The 25,405-nt window shown below is 41.4% G+C and overlaps 1 protein-coding gene across 2 annotated transcripts in view; it reads right to left on the bottom strand.

Moving 5' to 3' along the window:
* Positions 1-803: 803 nt before the first annotated feature.
* pard3ba (par-3 family cell polarity regulator beta a) overlaps positions 804-25,405 on the bottom strand; it is a 67,245-nt gene continuing 42,643 nt past the window's right edge. For both annotated transcript variants that reach the window (XM_077616612.1, XM_077616622.1), the window contains 5 exons: positions 21,226-21,342; positions 20,906-21,166; positions 13,651-13,765; positions 5,940-6,007; positions 804-3,254 (listed from right to left, as the gene is read on the bottom strand). In XM_077616612.1, the coding sequence (XP_077472738.1) occupies positions 3,071-3,254; positions 5,940-6,007; positions 13,651-13,765; positions 20,906-21,166; positions 21,226-21,342 (745 nt within the window). In that variant the 3' untranslated portion in view covers positions 804-3,070. The remainder of the gene's footprint in view (positions 3,255-5,939; positions 6,008-13,650; positions 13,766-20,905; positions 21,167-21,225; positions 21,343-25,405) is intronic.

Here is a 25,405-nt window from a genome sequence, read left to right as displayed (position 1 = left end):
AATGGCCCAAAATGCACAGGAAGTGACCCAGAAATTGCCCTAAATCCACAGGAAGTGACCCAAAAATGGCCCAAAATGCACAGGAAGTGACCCAGAAATTGACCCACAATGCACAGGAAGTAACCCAGAAATGGCCCAAAAAGCACACAGGAAGTGACCCAGAAATATACAGGAAGTGAGCAGTCAACAAAAGTTGTCCGGCCTGGCCGAAATGAACAACGGGATTGATTTCCAGCGATTCTTCTCCGGCACAATGTGCGAATCAAACCCGCGCGTTGCCACGACGACGTCATCTTTCCCCGTGTTACCGTGGCGACGGTGTTAAAGACGCGTGGGCGAGATCCAAATAATCAAAACCAAGCCCCCCCCCCCCTCCAAAAGGAAAAAAAAAAGGGCGAGATGTAAAAAAAGAAAAGGGGGGCCTTTAAACAAAGCTCAAGTTGAAAAAGGCAGGCAGATTATTGCACAGGATATGAAATGCTTTTTCTAATATCGGGCCCAGCGCACAAATCCAATTTCACAGCTTGTGAACAATATCAAACAAACACACTGGCTCCAAATAAATAGATAAATAAATAAAAAAGCCATCGCTTTTTTAATATTTCAAAAGCGCTAGTGTTAGCCGGCAGATGTTGACGCGTTCGCTCGTGAAACTGGTTTTAAAAATGTATATAGTATTTGGAGATGTCGCGTTTTGGGGGTTTTTGGGTTCGATCCCCCGCGAGACCATTTTTGGAGGAGCGACTAAAAAAATTAAGTACAAATCCCAAACTACCCAAAAACTAACAAAAAAATTGCCCAAGTTGAAGCTGAAAATAATGTATCTGAAAGTGAGGAGTAACAAAAAATGAATACAAACTTTAAATCTTCTGTTACAAAATGTCCATCAAAAATGAAAAAAAAAATGGGGTAGAGCAATAGTTTAACCTGGAAAAAATTCAATCTTAAAATGACCTTTTTGGGAGGGAGAGGAATGACCCAAAAAATGAAGTACAAACCTTAAACTTTCAATTAAAAAATAAAAATAAAAAAGTGACATTTTTTTAAGTACAAAAAAATGAGTTTTTTAAGTCCAAAAAATGAGTTTTTTAAGTCCAAAAAATGAGTTTTTTAAGTCCAAAAAATGAAACTTTTTTTAAGTACAAAAAATGAAACTTTAAGTACAAAAAATGACACTTTTTTAAGTACAAAAATGACACTTAAGTACAAAAATGACACTTAAGTACAAAAAAGTCTCTTTTTAAGGACAAAAAATGACACTTTTTAAAGTACAAAAAATGCCACTTTTTTAAGTACAAAAAATGACACTTTTAGTACAAAAAAGGGACTTTTTAAAGTACAAAAATGACACTTTTTAAGTACAAAAAATTACACTTTTTAAAGTACAAAAAATGACACTTTTTAAAGTACAAAAAATGACACCTTTTTAAGTACAAAAAATTGACACTTTTTTAAGTACAAAAAATGACACTTTTGTAAGTACAAAAATGACACAAGTACAAAAAATGACACTTTTTAAGTACAAAAAATGACACTTTTTTAAGTACATTTTTTAAAGTGACACTTTTTTAAGTATTTTTTTTAAAGTGACACGTTTTTAAGTACAAAGCTTAACATTTTTGTTTCAAAAAATCAATCATTTTTTCACACAAATGCAACGAATCCATCCATCGCACGTGGCTAGCTGCGGTTAGCTTTGCCGCTACTTGACGAGCAATTAAAACAGAGGGTGGGCGTCTTTGTGGCTAATTATCTCCCCTTTTCAAGACTCATTTTGCTAATCAGCGCCATCTTTATTTGGGAGAGCAAATTGGGTCTTAATCATCCCATGGGAACATTTAATTGGCCCTTATCGGAAGGCCGGCAGCTCCTTTTTTTGGCAAGCGTTGCAAATCCAGTGTCTCCTAAATAAGAACCATTTTTTTCCATGTGAAATGTATTAAAGGTTCATTTTTTTTGTTCATTTATAATACAAAGATAAATATTTTTTTATATATTTGTTCATCCTTCATTTAAGCTATTATTGATCTACCTTTGAAAATTAAAATAAAACAATAAATAGTCTTTAAAGCTCAATAAAATACTTCCAACCAATATTTCATTAAAAAACTGTAATTATTCTCTTTAATTACAAAAAATTGGAAACAAACAAAAAAGTTAATATTTTCTATTTTGAGTACAAAATAAACAGTTATATTTAAGTTATTATTTTCTCATTTAATTTTTTAATTTAAAAAATAGTTTCTTAATAGTCAAGTTTAACATTAAATGTATAAAAATTGTTGCTGAATTAAGTGGCACTCAGAGTCCAATTGTTTAAAATATGGAATGAACCAAAATTTGTACACTTTATTCAAAACATTGCATGCTAGTTCTGTACACCATTGTCTCATTTTCCCATCGACGTCCAATCCAGTTGAACTAGGAGATCTGGCAGGAAACAAACAAACGTTGAGTCACTGCCAGCCCTCCCAATTCAACCAAATTGGCCTTCTGCCATTAATAAAATCCTTCCAAATCAAGGAAAACGCGTAAAAAGAGCTTTTAGCCCTGATTAAAGATGGCCGCCGCGAAGTTACGTTCCCATTCAAGTCAATGCATTAACATTCAGATCAAGTCGGAACTCATTCTGGAGCCATTTTTAAAAATGGCAACATCAGAGCATCTGCTTTGAAGTCATTGTCTACCATGGACGGACGGCACGAGACGTCCAATCCGTTTGGAGCGGGAAGGACGGCAGCGAATAAAAACAACCACAAATCGGAGATCGACTCGTAATAAACTCAGCTTTACACGGATGAGGTGAAAACCACGCGATTGGACACCTACCATCGTCAACGGCACTAAAACAGTTAAAAAAACGGCGACCAATCCGGATTGGTCGCCCAGGATGAATTTAAAAAAGCGGTCATAACTTAAAAGAACCAATGTTTGTGTTGTTAAAAAAAACCTGAGGATTTTACAAGAGTGGAAAGAAACCTAAGCCTAGCAAGATGCTAACGATCAGCCTCCACTTGTCGGCCATCTTGGAACAGAAAGCGAATCCCGTCTTCGTACCTGGACGTGGGCGTTAAACGGCGCCGATGACGGGGTTCTTGCGCCTGGGCTCGGGCGGCGTGGCGTCTCCGTAGCGCGAGATGTCCGCCACCGTCTCGTAGCGGCGGCGCCCTAGGCGGTCGGAGGACGACGCCCGACTTCTTTCGTGCTCCTGGTAGGGTAGGGGGTCTCGCCGCGTGGGCCGAGGGTGGTCCCTCCTGGAAGAAAGAGGCGTACCCAAAAAAATACGTTAGCAGGTATGGTATGTAGGGGGCGCCACTTTTAGCTTTTATCCACTTTTATCCATCCTTCCTATATAGCCTACCCATTGTTCTACCGACATACCTAGCTACCCACCCCACCTGACCACCCATGCAATCTACCCAATGTCCTCTTATAGTATGGAGCCTACCTACCCATCACACTTACCCTAACCTTCCTACCTACCTACCAACCTACCTACCATCCCTATCTACCTACCCACACACCTACTTAACCTACCTAATCACCCACCCATCAACCTACCTACTTAATCCAACCAACCTACCTATCTACTCTAACCCTAACCTTCCTACCTTCCTACATAGCTACCCACCTACCCACCTACCTACTCAACCTACCTAAATCACCTACCCATCCACCTTTTTAATCCCAACCCACCTACCTATCCACTGTCATCTCACCTACATACCCTAACCTTACTACCGACCTCCCAACCTACCGACCGGCCGATCTATCTACCTACCTACCTATCCAATCTCATCTCATCTACATACCCTAACCTTCCTACCTACCTACCAACCTACCATCCCTATCTACCTACCCACACACCTACTTAACCTACCTAATCACCCACCCACCCATCAACCTACCTACTTAATCCAACCCACCTACCTATCTATTCTTATCTCACCTACATACCCTAACCTTCCTACCTTCCTACCTACCTACATAGCTACCCACCTACCCACCTACCTACTCAACCTACCTAAACATACCCCCACCCACCCACCTACTTCATCCCAACCCATCTACCTATCCAATATCATCTCACCTACATACCCTAACTTTATACCCTACCTCCCCACCCACTTAATCCCATCCCACCTAGATATCCTACCCATCCCAACCTACCCATCTATCCAAACATCACCTCACATTTAAAAGCTAACCCCACCAAGGACACAACCACCCACCCACCCCGGCTCTAACATTTCGAAACACAACAGAACGTTGGGGCTAACGTCAACCATATTTCCCACGGCGGGTCCAATAACAGCGAGGCATGCCCGCTTTAGCCAGATTACCACAAACGGCCTGCTTTTTTTTTGTTGCCCCGCTTGGACACCTGTGGATTGGGGAGGAATTTAGTGGGAGTTGCTCTCCACAAAGATATTCTCGGACTCCAAAATACCGCGTGGGTGTGTTTTGACCACCCAAAGAGAGTGGGCCGGTGCAGGTGGTCTTCCCAAAAGCCACAGCCCAGCCAGCCGTTCTGTCTGTCCAAAAGACGACATGTGGCAGGCTGGCAGGTTGGCTCAAAGGAATGTCCACCTTTTTCCGTGCTTCAATTGACATTTAACAAACATTTATCGCAATACATGAGTAAGTAAAGTCCATGCAAATGGTAACAACAATAAACCTGTCGAAATTTCAATTGATAAATACAATAGAAAAAACATATATTAAAAAAATCACATGGAAAACTAAATTAAAAAACTCTAAATAAATTGTTTTGAGAGAAACCAAAATAATAATAAAAAACTTTTAAAACTAAGAAAAATAAATTTCGATTTGTCTTAAATAAAAATAAATGAAAAAAAAAAGTATTCATAAAAAATAAATAACATTTAAAACAAAAACATTTTTTTAGATTTTTCTTAGCTACAAATATATGAAAAAAATTATTCATAAAAAATAAATAACATTTAAAACTAAAAAAAATACATTTAGATTTTTCTTAAATAAATAAAATGAAAAAAAATGTATTCATTAAAAATTAATAACATTTAAAACTAAAATAAATAAATTTAGATTTGTCTTAAATAAAAATAAATGAAAAAATATTCATAAAAAATTAATAACATTTAAAACTATTTTTTTAGATGTCTTGAATAAAAATAAATGAATTTTTTGTATTCATAAAATATAAATAACCTTGAAAATTCCAAAATAAAATTCAAAACATTCAAAACTAAAAAAACTAAATTTAGATTTTTCTTAAATAAAAAAAATGAAAAAATTAAATAATTTTTCGTGGAGCAATGTTAAAAAAAATGTGAAAAATTCTACTCAAATTTTGCTACAACAAAACACCAAATTTCCCAACAGTTTGTCATTTAAAAAATATTTTTATACTGAAATATTCTACCCTTTTTAAATATAATTGCATCGTCTTGGTCTGCCATTGACGACACGAGACGTCCAAACCGTTTGAAGCAGAAAGGACGGTTTCCGAGAGAAGCCTCGCTTTTTACGAGACAAACCGACAGTCCGTGAAATGACTGGTCTCCCTCCCTCTCCCTTTTTTTTCTCTCACTCGCTGGCCCGCCACAGCTCAGCGGCGCGCCGCTAATGGCAAATCCATCCAGGCGGCCATCCGGCACCGATGAGCCAAAGGCGTTTACCTTTCCTAATTTGCCGGGAGAGCGCCTCAAAAAAAGGGGGAGGGGCTTCCCCCCCGAGACCCGGCGACGAGTGGACGCTCCTCAGATTTAATTAGCCGCTCCAAAGCGGATTAGCTCGGCTCGCTCTCGGCTAGCCACACCGCCGTTTATCTCCGGGGCTCAAACCCGCGGCGCCGGACCGCCAAGTCGCATTCGATTGACCCGTTCTTTATTCACATCATAAAGTCCAATTTCCATCTTCCCACCCAGAGTAAATCGAGTTTACCCGCGTCTTACCCGCCGTGCGGTCGGTCCAATTCTTCATACAGGTGTAAAGGTCGAGATTCGGCACCCCTGGCGAACACCTGCGAGAAGACGGAAGAGGAAGTTAGCTCGTAACGCCGTCTAAAATCACGATTCGAGCATTGCCGTCCAATTTATTTCAAGTGGGAAGAAGGCAGCGATGGGTTTATTCGCCGCTAGCCCCGCCCACTTGGGGGGGAAAATTGTGCTAAATTGTATTTTTGAAACAAAAACGTTAAGCTTTGTACTTTAAAAAGTGTCACTTAAAAAATTTACTTAAAAAGTCACTTAAAAAAATTCTACTTAAAAAAGTGTCACTTTTTTGTGCTTAAAAAAGTGTCACTTTTTTGTACTTTAAAAAAGTGTCATTTTTTGTACTTTAAAAAAGTGTCACTTTTTTGTACTTAAAAAAGTGTCACTTTTTTGTACTTAAAGAAGTGTCACTTTTTTGTACTTAAAAAAGTGTCACTTTTTTGTACTTTAAAAAGTGTCATTTTTTGTACTTTAAAAAAGTGTCACTTTTTTGTACTTAAAAAAGTGTCACTTTTTTGTACTTAAAAAAGTGTCACTTTTTTGTACTTTAAAAAGTGTCATTTTTTGTACTTAAAAAGTGTCACTAAAAAAAAAATACTTTAAAAAGTGCCACTTTTTTGTACTTAAAAAAGTCATTTTTGGTACTTAAAAAAGTCATTTTTGGTACTTAAAAAGTGTACTTAAAAAAAAAATACTTAAAAAATGTCACTTTTTTGTACTTAAAAAGTGTCACTTTATTTTCCTTTTTTAAAATTGAAAGTTTAAGGTTTGTACTTCAATTTTTGGGGTCATTCCTCACCCTCCAAAAAAGGTCATTTTAAGATGTTTTTTGTAATTTTGGGGGAATTTTTGAAACAGAAGATTTAAGTATTCTTTTTTCTCACTCCTCATTTTCAGCTACATTTTCTTCAGCTTCAACTTTGGGGATTTTTTGTCAGTTTTCGGAGGGGGAATTTTTGAAACTGAAAGTTTAAGGTAAAGAGATTGGACGTCTAGCACCGTCAATGGTGATTGCCATCCATTTCCCTTTATAAATAGCCACCAACTTCAACGTTATCCCTGGCTAGCTTGATGCTAACCAGCTTCAGCTTCCCCCCCAAACCAACAAAAACTGTTTTTGATGTGGCTTTTTTTGGTTTCCGTGGTATGTCGCGAACACGCGTAACCGCAAGTAAGCTCCTCGTTGTCCTAACGACCACTCGGCCAATCGGACGCGCCCGTAAAAGCGGCAGATTAAAAAGTCTATTTTTGGGGCGTCTGTGCGTTTTGGCAGCTCGTAAAAGTGCAGCTAAAACCTCCGCCACCTCCTTTTGATTACAGACATGGCGTGTCGAGCCAAAATGGCAGCAAATGTAAACACGAGACTATAAACAGCAACTTTTTTTCCAAACTGAACGCTGCTGCGTGTGGTTTAAATAAAAAAAGTAGCTTCTTTATACATTTTTAGGGGGGGAAATGTCATTGTTTCCTTTTTCACTTCATACTTAGCGACTAGCGAGACAGTCTTGGTGCTCGGCTACTAGCTAACAGGCTACTTTGGGTCCATTTGGGGGCTTTAGCTACTAGCTAGCAGGCTACTTTGGGTCCATTTGGGGGCTTTAGCTACTAGCTAGCAGGCTACTTTGGGTCCCTACGGGATGCTTAGCTACTAGCTAACAGGTTACTTTGGGTTCATTCAGGAGCTTTAGCTACTAGCTAGCAGGCTACTTTGGGTCCGTACAGGAGCTTTAGCTACTAGTAGCAGGCTAGTTTGGGTCCATACAGGAGCTTTAGCTACTAGCTAGGAGGCTACTTTGGGTCCATTCAGGAGGTTTAGCTACTAGCTAGTAGGCTACTTTGGGTCCATTCAGGAACTTTAGCTACTAGCTAGCTGGCTACTTTGGGTCCATTCAGGAACTTTAGCTACTAGCTAGCTGGCTACTTTGGGTCCATACAGGACGCTTAGCTACTAGCTAGCAGGCTACTTTGGATCCATTTAGGAGCTTTAGCTACAAGCTAGCAGGCTACTTTGGGTCCATTCAGGAGCTTTAGCTGCTAGCTAGCAGGCTACTTTGGGTCCATTCAGGGGCTTTAGCCACTAGCTAGCAGGAGCTTAAGCTCAAATTTATCAGGCTACTTTGGATCCATTTAGAAGCTTTAGCTCCTAGCTAGCAGGCTACTTTGGGTCCATACAGGACACTTAGCTACTAGCTAGCAGTCTAGTTTGGGTCCATAAGGGATGCTTAGCTACTAGCTAGCAAGGTACTTTGGGTCCTTTCAGGAGCTTTAGCTCAAATTTAGCAGGCTACTTTGGATCCCCAAAAATAGATAAATATATTTTTTAAATTAAATAAATAAAAAAAAATGTTAATTTTTTAATTAGATAAATATGTTTAATTGAAAAATGGATAAATATATATATTTTTAAATTAGATAAATATTTGTATTTAAAAAAATAGATAAATATTTTTATTTTAAAAAAATAAATAAATATTTTTATTGAAAAAATACATATTTCTTTTTTTAAAAATATTAGATAAATATTTCTTTTTTAAAACAAATAGATAAATATTTCTTTTAAAAAAATATTAGATAAATATATATTTTTTAAAATATTAAATAAATATTCTTTTTAAAAATTGATTTGCACCAAACAAGTGAAACCAAAATTCACGCAACATTCCGAAATATGACTTTATTCTCATACTAATCTTAGCAAAAAAAATAAAAAAAGATTTATATCTTGACTGGATGGAATCTTCCCACCAGCAAATCAGAATCCGCCTTCTGCATTTTCTTTTTGTTGTTGCCGGGGAAAGAAAGCCAAGAACAATGGTTGGCCTCTAATTCAGTTTGGCTTGTTTGGCTAACTGGTTTCCATTTTGCCCAAATTAGAGAGTGGCTTTCGCCGCCACCGCCGCCGCCGCCAGATGAGACCGAGACGTTCGCAGCTGTCGCCTTCAGGAAATGAAATTCCGAGAGGCGGGGGGCGGAGCCTAAGAGGGGGGTCTATTGGGGGTGGGGGGGTGCGACGTGGCGGTGGCCAGTGGAAATGTTTTGACGTCAAGTTGGAGCCCGACTTTGCTTTTTTAAAAGGGCCTCATTAGCACGACGTCTGGCCAAATGCTAATTAACCCGTGGGCGCGAGACGTCCAATCCCGGCGGACGGGAAGGGCCGATTTTTTTTGGGTTCGCGCGCCCGACAATTTATGACTTTCTACTTTAATCCCATAATGTTACGTCTGACTTTATTCTCGTAATATGATGACTTTTTCGCCTCGTTATGACGTGATTTGTTTTATTTTGGGTGGTATTACAATGCAGGACTGTATTTTTTTTAATCCAGTAATATTATACTTCTGACTCGATTCTTATAATAGGGAAAATTCTGAATTTTAATCCCATCATGTTGCAATATTATATTCAGAATTAGGGCGGCTCGGTGGGTTGAGTGGTTAGGGCGTCGGCCTCACGGCTCTGGGGTTCTGGGTTCAAATCCAGGTTCGGACTTTTCTGTGTGGATTTTGCATGTTCTGATAAATGATAAAATCAACAGGATATGATCCAAAATGGACAGGAATTGGCCCAGAATGCCTCAAACTGAAAATCAACAGTATATGATGCAAAATGGACAGAAAGTGGCCCCAGAATGCCCCCTAATCTTCACCAGTGACCCAAAATGGCCAGGAAGTGGCCCAAAATGCCCAAAAATCAACAGGATATGATCCAAAATGGACAGGAAGTGGCCCCAGAGAGCACCCAAATCATCAGTGACCCAAAATTGCCAGGAAGTGGCCCAAAATGCCCGAAAATCAACATGATGTGATCCAAAATGGACAGGAAGTGGCCCAGAATGCCCCCTAATCTTCACCAGTGACCCAAAATGGCCAGGAAGTGGCCCAAAATGCCCAAAAATCAACAGTATATGATCCAAAATGGACAGGAAGTGGCCCCAGAGCGCACCCAAATCATCAGTGACCCAAAATGGACAGGAAGTTGCCCCAGAATGCCTGAACATCAACAGGATATGATCCAAAATGGACAGGAAGTGGCCCAGAATGCCTGAACGTCAACACGATACGATCCAAAACGGACAGGAAGTGGCCCCAGAACGCCCCAAATCATCAGTTACCCCAAAATGGCCAGGAAGTTGCCACCGAATGCCCCAAAATCAACAGGATATGTGCCAAATTAGACAGGAAATGGCCCCAGAACGCACCCAAATCATCAGTGACCCAAAATGGACAGGAAGTTGCCCCAGAATGCCCAAAAATCAACATGCATGCATGGGTTTTCCACGGGTACTCCGCTTTCCCCCCACATTCCAAAAACACACATGCTAGGCTAGCTGGTTAACACTCTAAACTTCCCCTAGCTACGATTGGATGTTTGTCTCCTTGTGCCCAGCGATTGGCTGGCCACCTCCGCCTCTGGCCCAAAGTCAGCTAGGATAGGCTCCAGCACCCCCCGCGAACCTAGTGAGGACAAAGTGGTTCAGAAAATGAATGAAGGAACGAATATTGGGATTTAACATATTGTCTTAATACGATTTTTTTCCTCTTTTTTTGACTCGATAGGTCCACGGAGGACTGGTCTTCTGGTCTGGTTTTTCGTGCCGAAGAAAGCCGACGTGGCCCGTTTGTCGGCAGCTGGTCCCGGACGCCGCCTCGGGGTTATTTTGGGTTGACGGACGGACGCTAGGTCGGTCGGTCGGCCCGGGAAAAAACAAACACGTGGCCTGTGTAATTACCCGAGCCCGAATGGCGCCCCGCCCGCTGCTACGCTAGCTGCCCTTTCATTAGCGGCGCGCACGTGTAAAAGGGCGAGGGTGACGGGTCGCGTCGTGCGGTCTCGCCGGGGGGGGGGGGGGGGGACGGGCCACCTGATTTAGCCACGACCACTCCCGTCTCGGCTTCGGACGTGGCTAAAACCAGGGTGTTTCGGTGGAGGCATCCGGCCGCGGCGTGTGCGTACGCGGGGGTGCCGCGTGTTTGCGGCGAGGCGAGAACAGGAGTCGGTCGCCGGGGAGCGTTTAAAATGGGGAAAGGACGGCGCTCGTGTCGTTTTTTTGCTCGGGAAAATGAAAGCTTTGAGGTTTTTGGTTTGTGGGCGGGGCTAAGAAATGAATTAGGAGCTCATTTAGGCCTTTTGTTTTTGGAGTTCAAAATATGTGCTGCTATCACTTTAAATTTACTATTTATGGACAGTAATGCCTCGATTATCGCGTCTTCACTTATCACGAGTTCACTATTTGGCGATATTTTTTGGTATTAATTATTATTATTATTTTTAAGTTCATGAAAATGTGAAAAAGTTATCTAAAATATACAGGAAGTGATGCAGTAAAGCCGCAAATTCAACAAGAGAACAATGAATAGGAAATGACTTGGAAATACGCTAAAATCAACAAAGAGCTATCTAAAATTGACAGGAAGTGACGCAAAAATGAACAGGAAGTGACACGCAAATGGAGAGGAAGTGACTCGGAAATACCCCAAAAGGGACAGGAAGTGATCAATGGCGAGGAGGTAAGCTGGAAATGACCTAAAAGCAACAGGATATTATCCAAAATGGACAGGAAGTGGCCCCAGAATGCCTAAAAATCAACAGGATATGATCTAAAATGGCCAGGAAGTCGCCCCAGAATAACCGAAAATCAACAGGATATGATCTAAAATGGACAGGAAGTGGCCACAGAACGCCACCAAATAATCAGTGACCCAAAATGGCCAGGAAGTTGCCCCAGAATTCCCAAAAATCAACAGGATATGACCCAAAATGGACAGGAAGTGGCCCCAGAACGCCCCCAAATCAACAGGATATGATCTAAAATGGACAGGAAGTGGCCACAGAACGCCCCCAAATCATCAGTGACCCAAAATGGCCAGGGAGTTCCCCCAGAATGCCCAAAAACCAACAGGATATGACCCAAAATGGACAGGAAGTGGCCCCAAAACGCCCCCAATAAACAGAAAGCGACCCAAACTCAACGCCATTGGCGACACAGAAGCTCCAATCCATTGTTCCGCCCCTCCCCGTCCATCCAAATTGGACTTTTAGCGACTTTCACGGCACCCGATAAGTGGAGCTTTCAACTTGTAATTGCTCGGGTGTGTTTTCGGGAAAAGCCGTCTACCCCGAGGTCAATCCGACTGACGTTTGGCACCAGGTCAAGTGTCGTCAGTGCAGAAAAGCCAACCACTACGCCACGTCTTGGCCGGCTTAATTGGCATCGGCGCCACCAAGAGACGGCTGACATTTCTTTAAAGACGGCTCAAATGGTCATCGTTAAAAAAGGTGACCTACTCCTTTGGAGAGGGAACATGGCGGACGGAATGGACAAATTAGAGGGAAAACTTTCAGTCAATTCTGAAGGAAATGCTTATTTTCACATTCATACTTCGCTGATATTTTTGCAATGGACCGTATTAAAAATCACGTGGAATATTCATGTAGGAAAAAAGTATTGCTAGCAGGCTAATCTGTGTTCGTTATACTTGCTAGCAGGCTAATTGGTGTGTATTTTACTTGCTAGCAGGCTAATTGGGTGCATTCTACTTGCTAGCGGGCTAATTTGGGTGCATTCTTCTTGCTAGCGGGCAAATTTATATGGATTGTATTTACTAGCAAGCTAATTTGTATGCATCGTACTTGTTAGCAGGCTAATTTGTGTGTATTTTACTTGCTAGCAAGTTACTTTGAGTGTGTTATACTTGCTAGCAGGCTAATTTGTGTGCATCCTACTTGCTAGCGGGCTAATTTATATAGATTTTATTTGCTAGCAAGCTAATTTGTATGCATCCTACTTGCTAGCAGGCTAATTTATGTGTATTTTACTTGCTAGTAGGTTACTTTGAGTGCGTTATACTTGCTAGCAGGTTACTTTGAGTGTGTTATACTTGCTAGCAGGCTAATTTGTGTGTATTTTACTTGCTAGTAGGTTACTTTGAGTGCGTTATACTTGCTAGCAGGTTACTTTGAGTGTGTTATACTTGCTAGCAGGCTAATTTGTGTGTATTTTACTTGCTACTGGGCTAATTTGGGTGTATCCTACTTGCTAGCGTGCTAATTTGGGTGCATTCTTCTTGCTAGCGGGCAAATTTATGTGGATTTTATTTGCTAGCAAGCTCATTTGTGTGCATCCTACTTGCTAGCAGGCTAATTTGGGTGCATCCTACTTGCTTGCAGACTAATTTATGTGGATTTTATCTGCTATCAGGATCATTTCTGTCCATTCTGCTTGCTAGCGGGCTAATTTGGGTGCATTCTACTTGCTAACGGGCTAATTTGTGTGCCCTAACCCTAACCCATATTACTTGCTAGCAGGCTAATTTGTGTGGATTTGGCCGCGCCTGGCCAAAGCAAAAATGGGGAGTTTTGAGGGAGAAAAGCATTTGTAAATGTTGCTCATTGTCTTTTTCCAAATGACATGACGTCATCATCTGGGCCTATTTTGGTTTCATCTTTTCCTGTGCTCCTTCCAGGACGCTTTACGGTCTGGAATTTCCCGTTCTCGCCGTCGGAGTCGACGTGTCGACGTTGAAAGTTCCTCTCTCGGGGAAAATATTAACTATTTTATTCCATTTTTTAATGTATTAAAAATTGAGGAAAAACTAAATATTATATTTATATACATTTATTGATTGACACGTGTTGTGACACACTGAAAGCAAATCAAACGAATGGCACTCACCCGATGCGGGTCGTCGTCCAGGAAGCGACGGGTCGCCGAGTCCAGTTCTTCGTAGGCGGGGGCCGCCCGGGCTGGAGGAGGGTATTCCCGCCGCGTCGCAATTGGCTGTCCGTCACTGCCAAGAACCACAACGTTGCATTAGCCATGTAAGAAAATGAGCCAGGAAACGCTAGCATGAACACAACGGTAACATAAAAACACACTGTGACGCTAGCATGAAAAGACACGCTAACATTAGTATGAAAACACGGTAACGCTAGCATGAAAGCATACGGTAATGCTAGCATGAACGCATACAGTAACGCTAGCATGAATGAAAACACGCTAACATTAGTATGAAAACACGGTAACGCTAGCATGAAAGCATACGGTAATGCTAGCATGAACGCATACGGTAAAGCTAGCATGAAAACACACGGTAACGCTAGCATGAAGCATACAGTAACGCTAGCATGAAAGCAAACGGTAACGCTAGCATGAAAGCAAACGCTAACGCTAGCATGAAAACACGGTAACGCTAGCATGAAAACACACGGTAACGCTAGCATGAAAGCACACGGTAACGCTAGCACAAAGCATACGGTAACGCTAGCATGAACACACACTAACGCTAGCATAAAGCATATGGCAACGGTAGCATACACACTGACTCTAGCATAAAAGCATGTGGTAACACTAGCATGAACACACACGGTAACGCTAGCATGAACGCACACGGTAACGCTAGCATGAACGCACACAGTAACGCTAGCATGAACGCACACGATAACGCTAGCATGAAGACACACGGTAACGCTAGCATGAACGCACACGGTAACGCTAGCATAAAAACGCACTGTGACGCTAGCATAAAAACAGGGCAACGCTAGCATGAAATCTTACGGTAACGCTAGCATGAACGCATACGGTAACTCTAGCATGAAAGCAAACGGCAACTCTAGCATAAAAACACACTGTGACGCTAGCATAAAACCATAGGGCAACGCTAGCATGTAAACTTACAGTAACACTAGCATGAAAACACACGGCATAACGCTAGCATAAAAACAGGGCAACGCTAGCATGAAATCTTATGGTAACGCTAGCATGAATGCATATGGTAACACTAGCATGAAAACACACGGTAACGCTAGCATGAAATCTTACGGCAATGCTAGCATGAACACATACGGTAACGCTACCATGAACGCATACGGTAACACTAGCATGAACGCATACATTAAGCTAGCATGAAAACACAGGGTAACACTAGCATGAAAGCATACAGCAACTCTAGCATAAAAACGCACTGTGACGCTAGCATAAAACCATAGGGCAACGCTAGCATGTAAACTTACAGTAACACTAGCATGAAAACACACGGCATAACGCTAGCATAAAAACAGGGCAACGCTAGCATGAAATCTTATGGTAACGCTAGCATGAATGCATATGGTAACACTAGCATGAAAACACACGGTAACGCTAGCATGAAATCTTACGGCAATGCTAGCATGAACGCATACGGTAACGCTACCATGAACGCATACGGTAACACTAGCATGAACGCATACATTAAGCTAGCATGAAAACACAGGGTAACACTAGGATGAAAGCATACAGCAACTCTAGCATAAAAACGCACTGTGACGCTAGCATAAAACCATAGGGCAACGCTAGCATGTAAGCTTTCAGCAACGCTAGCATGAAAACACACGGCATAACGCTAGCATAAAAACAGGGCAACGCTAGCATGAAATCTTATGGTAACGCTAGCATGAATGCATATGGTAACAATAGCATGAAAACACACGGTAACGCTAGCATGAAATCTTACGGCAATGCTAGCATGAACGCATACGGTAACGCTACCATGAACGCATACGGTAACACTAGCATGAACGCATACATTAAGCTAGCATGAAAACACAGGGTAACACTAGCATGAAAGCATACAGCAACTCTAGCATAAAAACGCACTGTGACGCTAGCATAAAACCATAGGGCAACGCTAGCATGTAAGCTTACAGCAACGCTAGCATGAAAACACACGGCATAACGCTAGCATAAAAACAGGGCAACGCTAGCATGAAATCTTATGGTAACGCTAGCATGAATGCATATGGTAACAATAGCATGAAAACACACGGTAACGCTAGCATGAAATCTTACGGCAATGCTAGCATGAACGCATACGGTAACGCTACCATGAACGCATACGGTAACACTAGCATGAACGCATACATTAAGCTAGCATGAAAACACAGGGTAACACTAGCATGAAAGCATACAGCAACTCTAGCATAAAAACGCACTGTGACGCTAGCATAAAACCATAGGGCAACGCTAGCATGTAAGCTTACAGCAACGCTAGCATGAAAACACACGGCATAACGCTAGCATAAAAACAGGGCAACGCTAGCATGAAATCTTATGGTAACGCTAGCATGAATGCATATGGTAACACTAGCATGAAAACACACGGTAACGCTAGCATGAAATCTTACGGCAATGCTAGCATGAACACATACGGTAACGCTACCATGAACGCATACGGTAACACTAGCATGAACGCATACATTAAGCTAGCATGAAAACACAGGGTAACACTAGCATGAAAGCATACAGCAACTCTAGCAATAAAAACGCACTGTGACGCTAGCATAAAACCATAGGGCAACGCTAGCATGTAAGCTTACAGTAACACTAGCATGAAAACACACGGCATAACGCTAGCATAAAAACAGGGCAACGCTAGCATGAAATCTTATGGTAACGCTAGCATGAATGCATATGGTAACAATAGCATGAAAACACAAAGGTAACACTAGCATGAAATCTTACGGCAATGCTAGCATGAACGCATACGGTAACGCTACCATGAACGCATACTGTAACACTAGCATGAACGCATACATTAAGCTAGCATGAAAACACAGGGTAACACTAGCATGAAAGCATACAGCAACTCTAGCATAAAAACGCACTGTGACGCTAGCATAAAACCATAGGGCAACGCTAGCATGTAAGCTTACAGCAACGCTAGCATGAAAACACACGGCATAACGCTAGCATAAAAACAGGGCAACGCTAGCATGAAATCTTATGGTAACGCTAGCATGAATGCATATGGTAACAATAGCATGAAAACACACGGTAACGCTAGCATGAAATCTTACGGCAATGCTAGCATGAACGCATACGGTAACGCTACCATGAACGCATACGGTAACACTAGCATGAACGCATACATTAAGCTAGCATGAAAACACAGGGTAACACTAGCATGAAAGCATACAGCAACTCTAGCATAAAAACGCACTGTGACGCTAGCATAAAACCATAGGGCAACGCTAGCATGTAAGCTTACAGCAACGCTAGCATGAAAACACACGGCATAACGCTAGCATAAAAACAGGGCAACGCTAGCATGAAATCTTATGGTAACGCTAGCATGAATGCATATGGTAACACTAGCATGAAAACACACGGTAACGCTAGCATGAAATCTTACGGCAATGCTAGCATGAACACATACGGTAACGCTACCATGAACGCATACGGTAACACTAGCATGAACGCATACATTAAGCTAGCATGAAAACACAGGGTAACACTAGCATGAAAGCATACAGCAACTCTAGCAATAAAAACGCACTGTGACGCTAGCATAAAACCATAGGGCAACGCTAGCATGTAAGCTTACAGTAACACTAGCATGAAAACACACGGCATAACGCTAGCATAAAAACAGGGCAACGCTAGCATGAAATCTTATGGTAACGCTAGCATGAATGCATATGGTAACAATAGCATGAAAACACAAAGGTAACACTAGCATGAAATCTTGAGGCAATGCTAGCATGAACGCATACGGTAACGCTACCATGAACGCATACTGTAACACTAGCATGAACGCATACATTAAGCTAGCATAAAACCATAGGGCAACGCTAGCATGTAAGCTTACAGCAACGCTAGCATGAAAACACACAACAGAACGCTAGCATAACCCCCACAACAACTTTTTCCAAGTGTTTCCTCGCTAGTGTGGACTTTTTCTTTTTCCTTTTCCAAACGTCTTTTATCTTTGTGGCGCCGTTTTTCCCGCTCCGTCCTCCTTAATTCCCTTTGACAAGCGTAGCTAACCTTTTCCAGCTACAGGTCACAATCCGCCGCGGCGTTAATCAAACGTGACGCCCGTCAACGCGCGCACCTGCCATCCCACACGCTAATGAAAATGTCCCCACGGTAAAATAGGCGGACGGCGAGATGGCTAGTCTGCCATTTTGACAGGATGAGGGATGTGGCGGGGGGATGCGGGGGGACGCGGGGGGTGCTCTTCCTAAGGATGATTGGCCTTCAAAAACATTTGGACAAGAAGATCCGGCACCCTCATCTAACAAACTTTCTCTTTTCTGCGTCAAAAAGTGTCCGAGATGAAGACAAATGACTTTTGTCTAATTGTTTTGTGATAATACCTAGCTTAACAGCCAGCTAGCTAGCTAGCTAACATTCGCGCAGATATTTATCGTGAATACCGAGTCATCTTACAGAAATTGTACTGTTTATCTTTAGAGTTAGCTAAGCTAACAAAGCCTTTTGAGTTTTTGAGAAAAGCTAGCTAACGCTAAAGTGCTACGAAAGGTCTGTCAGGATGCTAAACTGTAGCTAAGCTACAATAATTTGGCATTTTGACAGTTTATGAGCTATTTTGGTGGGACTGGTTTGGGAAAAATCTGAAAACTAAAGGTTTATTTTGACATTTTTTTAAGAACGTTAGCGTAAAAGTAGCCCAACAGTTCCGTCGGCTAGCTAAACGGTAGCTAAATTAAGCTAACCAGGCATTTTGAGCGCGTACAAGCTATTTTTGACAAATGTTGATGCAAAAATCTGAAAAGTAAAGTTTAATTTAGACTTTTTTTTAAAGAAAGCTAGCGTAAAAGTAGCCTAACATTACCATCAGCCTGCTAAACGGTAGCTAAACTAAGCTAACCAGGCTTTTGCAAGCTAATTAAAAAAATCTGAATAATAAAGCTGTATTTTCAGAAAAAAAATGAAGAAAGCTAGCGCTAAAGTAGTCCAACAGTTCTGTCAAGCTGCTAAAGGCTAGCTAAGCTAAGCTAACCAGGCATTTTGAGAGCGTACGAGCTATTTTTGCTAAATAATGATGCAAAAATCTGAAAAGTAAAGGTTTATTTTATTTTATTTTTTAAAGAGCTAGCAGAAAATTAGCCAAAAAGTTTTGTCGGCCTTCTAAACGGGCGCTAAACTAAGCTAACCAGCCTTTTTGACAGCGTACGAGCGATTTTTTTTTTGTAATCTGGAACGTGAAGCTTTATTTGAAGAATTTCCAAACCAACATGAAAGCGTAATACCGAGAAAAAGAAAGAAAAAAGGTCCGTAATGAAGAAAGCTAGCTAACGTCAAAGACATCTGCCAAGCTGCCGGACGAAGCTTAATTAGCCCCTCCCCCCTTTTTTGTCTCCACTCCGTCCGTCCGTCATGGCGACTTGTCCTCTTTTCATGTCTTCCCATCTGTCCCCCCCCCCCCACCCCCATTTCTTGTCATCCTCTTCGTAATTTGCAAGTCAAAAGCGTTTTCCTTTCCGGGAGTTCAATCCGCCATTTTTTTTCCATCGGGGGAGATGACATATTTGCGTCAAAATCCTCTTCAGATTTGACGCGCTCGCTCAAAAAGATCCGTTTCCACGGCGATGCGAAAACAAGCCCCCGTCGTGATGGTTAATTCAAAAGGAGGGACGGCATGGAGAAACTTTGGGAAAATATTAAACGGGCTTCGCACCCGCTCGCACGCTATTGGACGATGCTATACCGATACTAAAGTTTGCGGGGAAGAGGAAAAAAATATTTTAAAAAGATATCATTTTCGGTCAGGTACTGTCATTGATGCCAAATCCATTTGGAGAGGGAAGAACGGCAGGAAGTTACCCAAAGTAAACAGGAAGTGATAGGTAAGACAAGTTCAAAAGGGAAGTGAACTTGAAATGACCGGAAATCAACAGGAAGTGACCCGTAAACGGCAGAAAATGGACGGGCAATGATGAAGGAGTGCTCAAAATCAACAGGAAGTTGCCCAAAGTATACAGGAAGTTATATGTAAGACAAATTCGGTAAGAAGTGACCTTGGAATTCCCGGGAATGAACAGGAAGTGAACCAAAATTAAGAGGAAGTGTTGAATGACAGCCCAAAATCAACAGGAAGTGACCCAATATTAAGAGGAAGTGTTGACCGATCGACCAACATTAAGAGGAAGTGACCCAAAATTAGGAGAAAATGTTGACCGACACCCCAAAATTAACAGGAAGTGGCCCAAAATTAGGAGGAAGCGTTGATTGAATGCTCAAAATTAACAGGAAGTGACCCAAAATTAAGAGAAAATGTTGACCGACCGCTCAAAACCAACAGAAAGTGACCCAAAATTAAGAGGAAGTGTTAACTGACTACCCAAAATGAACAGGAAGTGACCCAAAATTAAGAGGAAATGTTGACCGACCCCCCAAAATTAACAGGAAGTGACCCAAAATTAAGAGGAAGTGTTGAATGACAGCCCAAAATCAACAGGAAGTGACCCAATATTAAAAGGAAGTGTTGACCGATCGCCCAAAATCAACAGGAAGTGATCAAAATTTAAGAGGAAGTGTTGATTGACCGCCCAAAATTAACAGGAAGTGGCCCAAAATTAAGAGAGTGTTGACCGACCACTCAAAACCAACAGGAAGTGACCAAAAAATTAAGAGGAAGTGTTGATTGACCACCAAAAATCAACAGGAAGTGACCCAAAATTAAGAGGAAGTGTTTACCGACCACCCAAAATCAACAGGAAGTGATCAAAATTTAAGAGGAAGTGTTGATTGACCGCCCAAAATCAACAGGAAGTAACCCAAAATTAAGAGGAAGTGTTAACCGACCGCCCAAAATGAACAGGAAGTGACCCAAAATTAAGAGGAAGCGTTGATTGACTGCTCAAAATCAACAGGAAGTGACCTAATATTAAGATTGACCGCCCAAAATCAACCGGAAGTGACCCAAAATTAAGAGAAAATGTTGACCGACCGCCTGAAGTCAACAGGAAGTGACCCAAAATTAAGAGGAAGTGTTGACCGACCACGCAAAATCAACAGGAATTGACCCAAAATTAAGATTGACCGCCTAAAATCCACAGGAAGTGACCCAAAATTAAGAGAAAATGTTGACCAACCGCTCAAAACCAACAGGAAGTGCCCCAAAATTAAGAGTAAGTATTGACCTCACCTTTCCGCCGATTGTCTGGGCTTGTTGACCTTGGCGTACAACGCCTCCAAATCGTCGGGGGCGGCGGCGCGAGGCGTCCGCCCCTTCCCGGGGGAGTCGTCGCGACCAATCGGCGGCAGCGAATCGGGCTGGCGGTAATGCTCGATCTGGGCGTAGTTGGGTTCCCGTTCGTCCTCCCTCAGATTGGGCAGGGATCGCGGGCCCGAGTCCGTCAAAGCGTAGCGGGGGCTGGCCTCGACGCGGGCGTAGCGTGGATCGTCTCTGTCGGCGACAAACCGAGGTATCGGGACGTGATCGGTCATCACGGCGTCAGTCCTTACCGGTCTCTGTCATCCAGGAAGCCGTCCACTTCCTCCTCCAGACAGGCGTCCAGGTGCTGCCTGGCCATCTTGGCGGCAGTGGCGTCTTTACTCCTGTCCTCTTTCTTCTTGCCGAATCTGCGACAGGAAGTGACATCACTGCTGAGATATCTCGGGACGATTCGGGAAATCACGAGATGTCAAAGCTAGAATGAACTGCTAGCATACGGTCTATCCATTAGCATACTTTTCACTTGTTGTCATTTTGTCAACATGTGTTTGCTAGCTAGCTAGCGGATCACGAGAAAGCCTGCTACATTGTTTTGAGTAGACTAACTATGAAAATATAAGAAAACAACAGGCAGAATTGAATGCTAAATTTGTTTACTCAAGTCTTTGTTGACCCCGCCCACTCAAAAAAGTCACTGTATATACCCCAAAATGAACAGGAAGTGATCAAAAGATTGGAAATGACCTGTTATTAAAGCCAATTCAAAAGGAAGTGACCTGGAATTAAAACCAAGTCAACAGGAAGTGACCCAACATGTACAGGAAGTTACCGTAACCGTATAAAGCCCAGAATGAACAGGAAGTGATCAAATTAATAGGAAATGACCTGTAATTAAAGCCAAGTCAACAGGAAGTGACCCAACATGTACAGGAAGTGACTGAATATTCCCCAAAATGAACAGAAAGCGATCAAAACAATAGGAAGTGACCTGGAATTAAAGCCAAGTCAACAGGAAGTGACCCAATATGTACAGGAAGTGACTGAATATTCCCCAAAATGAACAGAAAGCGATCAAAACAATAGGAAGTGACCTGGAATTGAAGCCAAGTCAACAGGAAGTGACCCAACATGTACAGAAAGTGATCAATCCAATAGGATGTGATGTGGAATTGAAGCCAAATCAACAGGAAGTGACCCAACATGTACAGGAAGTCACTGTATATACCCCAAAAACGTACAGGAAGTGATCAAATCAATAGGAAGTGACCTGGAATTAAAGCCAAGTCAACAGGAAATAACCCAATATGAACAGGAAGTGACTGAATATACCCCAATTGACCCCACCCACTCAAAAAAAATCTCCAAGCACGAGCATGCTTTTTCTCGTGCTTGTTAGCTAGCTAGCTATCTATGAAAATGTAAAACAAAACAAAAAATAAACCAGACTCGGATGCTAAATGTATTTTTTAAATGCTAAATGAGATAAACACAGTCATTTTTATGTTGCCAAGAAATCCAGAAATCTGCTGAGCTTAAGCACCCCATCGACAACAACATCCCTTTGACTCATTATAATTCGGGACAGCAGATTTCTCCGATTGTTCCTCTCCAAAGACGCGCTAAGCTAGCGCCTTAATTAGCGTTCCGAGGGGGCAGAGGTCCACAGTTGGACTCATTATACCTGCATTAATTAGGAAGAAAGAAAAGCCTAATGAGGGGGCGGGGCTTGGAATCAGAGACGTGAGGCGGGCGTCTTTGTGTTTACCGCCGTGGTGATTTTAGAAACATATTTTGAGATATGAGACAGGAAGTTCAAAAGGAAGTGAGGCGCACTCGCAAAAAAATTAGAATTTAGCCTCTGTCGTAAGATGACAAAATTAAACATTAAAAATGACGATAAGTACAACATAAGAGATTGAAAAATAAATGTCAAAAATATTTGGGAATTAAGTACATCATTAAATAGAACTGAAAAATAAATGATAAATGTACACAAAACTGGGAATATGGGAATGTATAGAACAATAAACAAGATTTAAATGAAATATTCAATAAATAAAAGTAATTGGCTGTCATTTTTTGTAAAGGAAGTCACTGTAAATAGCTAAAAAAATGAACAGGAAGTGATCAAATCAATAGGAAGAGACGTAGAAATGAAGTCAAGTTAACAGGAAGTGACCTAACATGTACAGGAAGTCAATGTATATAGCCCAAATGAACAGGAAGTGATCAAATCAATAGGAAGAGAACTGGAAATGAAGTCAAGTTAACAGGAAGTGACCTAACATGTACAGGAAGTCACTGTATATAACCCAAAATGAACAGCAAGTGACCTAACATGTACAGGAAGTCACTGTATATAGCCCAAAATGAACGGGAAGTGACCTAACATATACAGGAAGTCACTGTATACAGCCCAAGATGAACAGGAAGTGATCGAATCAATAGGAAATGACTTGTAATTAAAGCCAATTAAAAAGGAAGTGACCTGGAATTAAAGCAAAGTCAACAGGAAGTGACCCAACATGTACAGGATGTCACTGTATATAGCCCAAAATGAACAGGAAGTGATCAAATCAATAGGAAATTACTTGTTATTGTAGCCAATTCAATGGGAAGTTACCCGAATTAAAGCCAAGTCAACAGGAAGTGACCCAACATATTACAGGAAGTCACCATATACAGCCCAAGATGAACAGGAAGTGATCAAATCAATAGGAAATGACTTGTTATTGTAGCCAATTCAAAAGGAAGTGACCCGGACTTAAAGCCAAGTTAACAGGAAATGACCCAATATGTACAGGAAGTCAGTGTATATACCCCAAAATGAACAGGTTAAATCTCATTATAGTTGTATAAGGACAATATAAGCATTGAGTTGAATTCAATTTAGCATACGATTAGCCTAGCCTAGCCTAGCATGGACGTTTTTTGGGAGATCTCTGACATTTTCTACCTGAAATATATTTCTTATCGTATGAGAATAAGTTTTTTTGTAATACTGATCAGCGTTAATCTATTATTTTTTTGCAGCAATTTCCACCGATATACCCGCGCGCACCCCTCAAAATAAGTAGCGAGCAATCTAATTAGCGAGAGAAGCGTTCTGCTTGGCTGCTGAAGTGCAGAAATGCTATAGCAACACCGCTAATCTTTTTGTTCTCTTCCAGCTGGAGCTTTTTGCTACACCATTTTATTTTATTTTTTGCTCTCCTCTTATTTAACCATTCAAGCGATTAGTCTTGGTTACAGCTCTTTATTCATTAGGCTGGATTTTTTTTTTTTTATTAAAGACTTAATTGACAGTGCTTGGCGTCCAATCGTGTGGCTGTCAGTGGGTTTAATACGTTTAAAGGGAGTTCTTGTTGATTGAGCTTCAATTCTGGGTCAATTCCTATTGATTTGATCACTTCCTGTTCATTTTTGGGTATATAAAGTGACTTCCTGTACATGTTGGGTCACTTCCTGTTGACTTGGCTTCAATTCCAGGTCACATCCTCTTTTTTTGATCAGTTTCTGTTCATTTTGGCATATTTTCAGTCACTTTCTGTACATATTGGGTCATTTCCTGTTGACTTGGCTACAATTCCAGGTCATATCCTTTTGAATTGGCTATAATAACAAGTCATTTCCTATTGATTTGATCACTTCCTGTTCATCTTGAGCTGTATACGGTGACTTCCTGTACATGTCGGGTCACTTCCTGTTAACTTGGCTTTAATTCCAGGTCACTCCCTTTTCAATTGGCTTAAATAACAGGTGATTTCCTATTGATTTGATCACTTCCTGTTCATTTTGGGCTATATAAAGTGACTTCCTGTACATGTTGGGTCACTTTCTGTTAACTTGGCTTTAATTCCGGGTCACTTACTTTAGAATGAGCTATAATAACAAGTCATTTCCTATTGATTTGATCACTTCCTTTTCATTTTTGGGTATATACAGTGACTTCCTGTACATGTCGGTCACTTCCTGTTGACTTGGCTATAATTCCAGGTCACTTCCTTTTCAATTGGCTTTAAGAACAGGTCATTTCCTATTGATTTGATCACTTTCTGTTCATTTTGGGGTATATTCAGTCACTTCCTGTTCATTTTGGGGTATATTCAGTCACTTCCTGTACATATTGGGTCATTTCCTGTTGACTTGGCTTCAATTCCAGGTCACTTCCTTTTAAATTGGCTATAACAACAAGTCATTTCCTATTGATTTGATCACTTCCTGTTCATTATGGGCTATATACAGTGACTTCCTGTACATGTCAGGTCACTTCCTGTTGACTTGGCTTCAATTCCAGGTCATTGCCTATTGATTAGATCACTTCCTTTTCATTTTGGGGTATATACAGTAACTTACTGTACATGTTAGGTCACTTCCTGTTAACTTGACTTCATTTCCAGGTTAACTACTATTAAATTGATCACTTCCTGTTCATTTTTTTAGCCATTTACACTTCACCATGCAGTGCAC

Source organism: Stigmatopora argus, chromosome 1 (genome assembly GCF_051989625.1).
Source record: "Stigmatopora argus isolate UIUO_Sarg chromosome 1, RoL_Sarg_1.0, whole genome shotgun sequence".
NCBI classification, from domain to species: Eukaryota; Metazoa; Chordata; class Actinopteri; order Syngnathiformes; family Syngnathidae; genus Stigmatopora; species Stigmatopora argus.
Note: the sequence above shows the minus strand (reverse complement) of the source record. Positions and strands in the feature narration are given on the sequence as shown.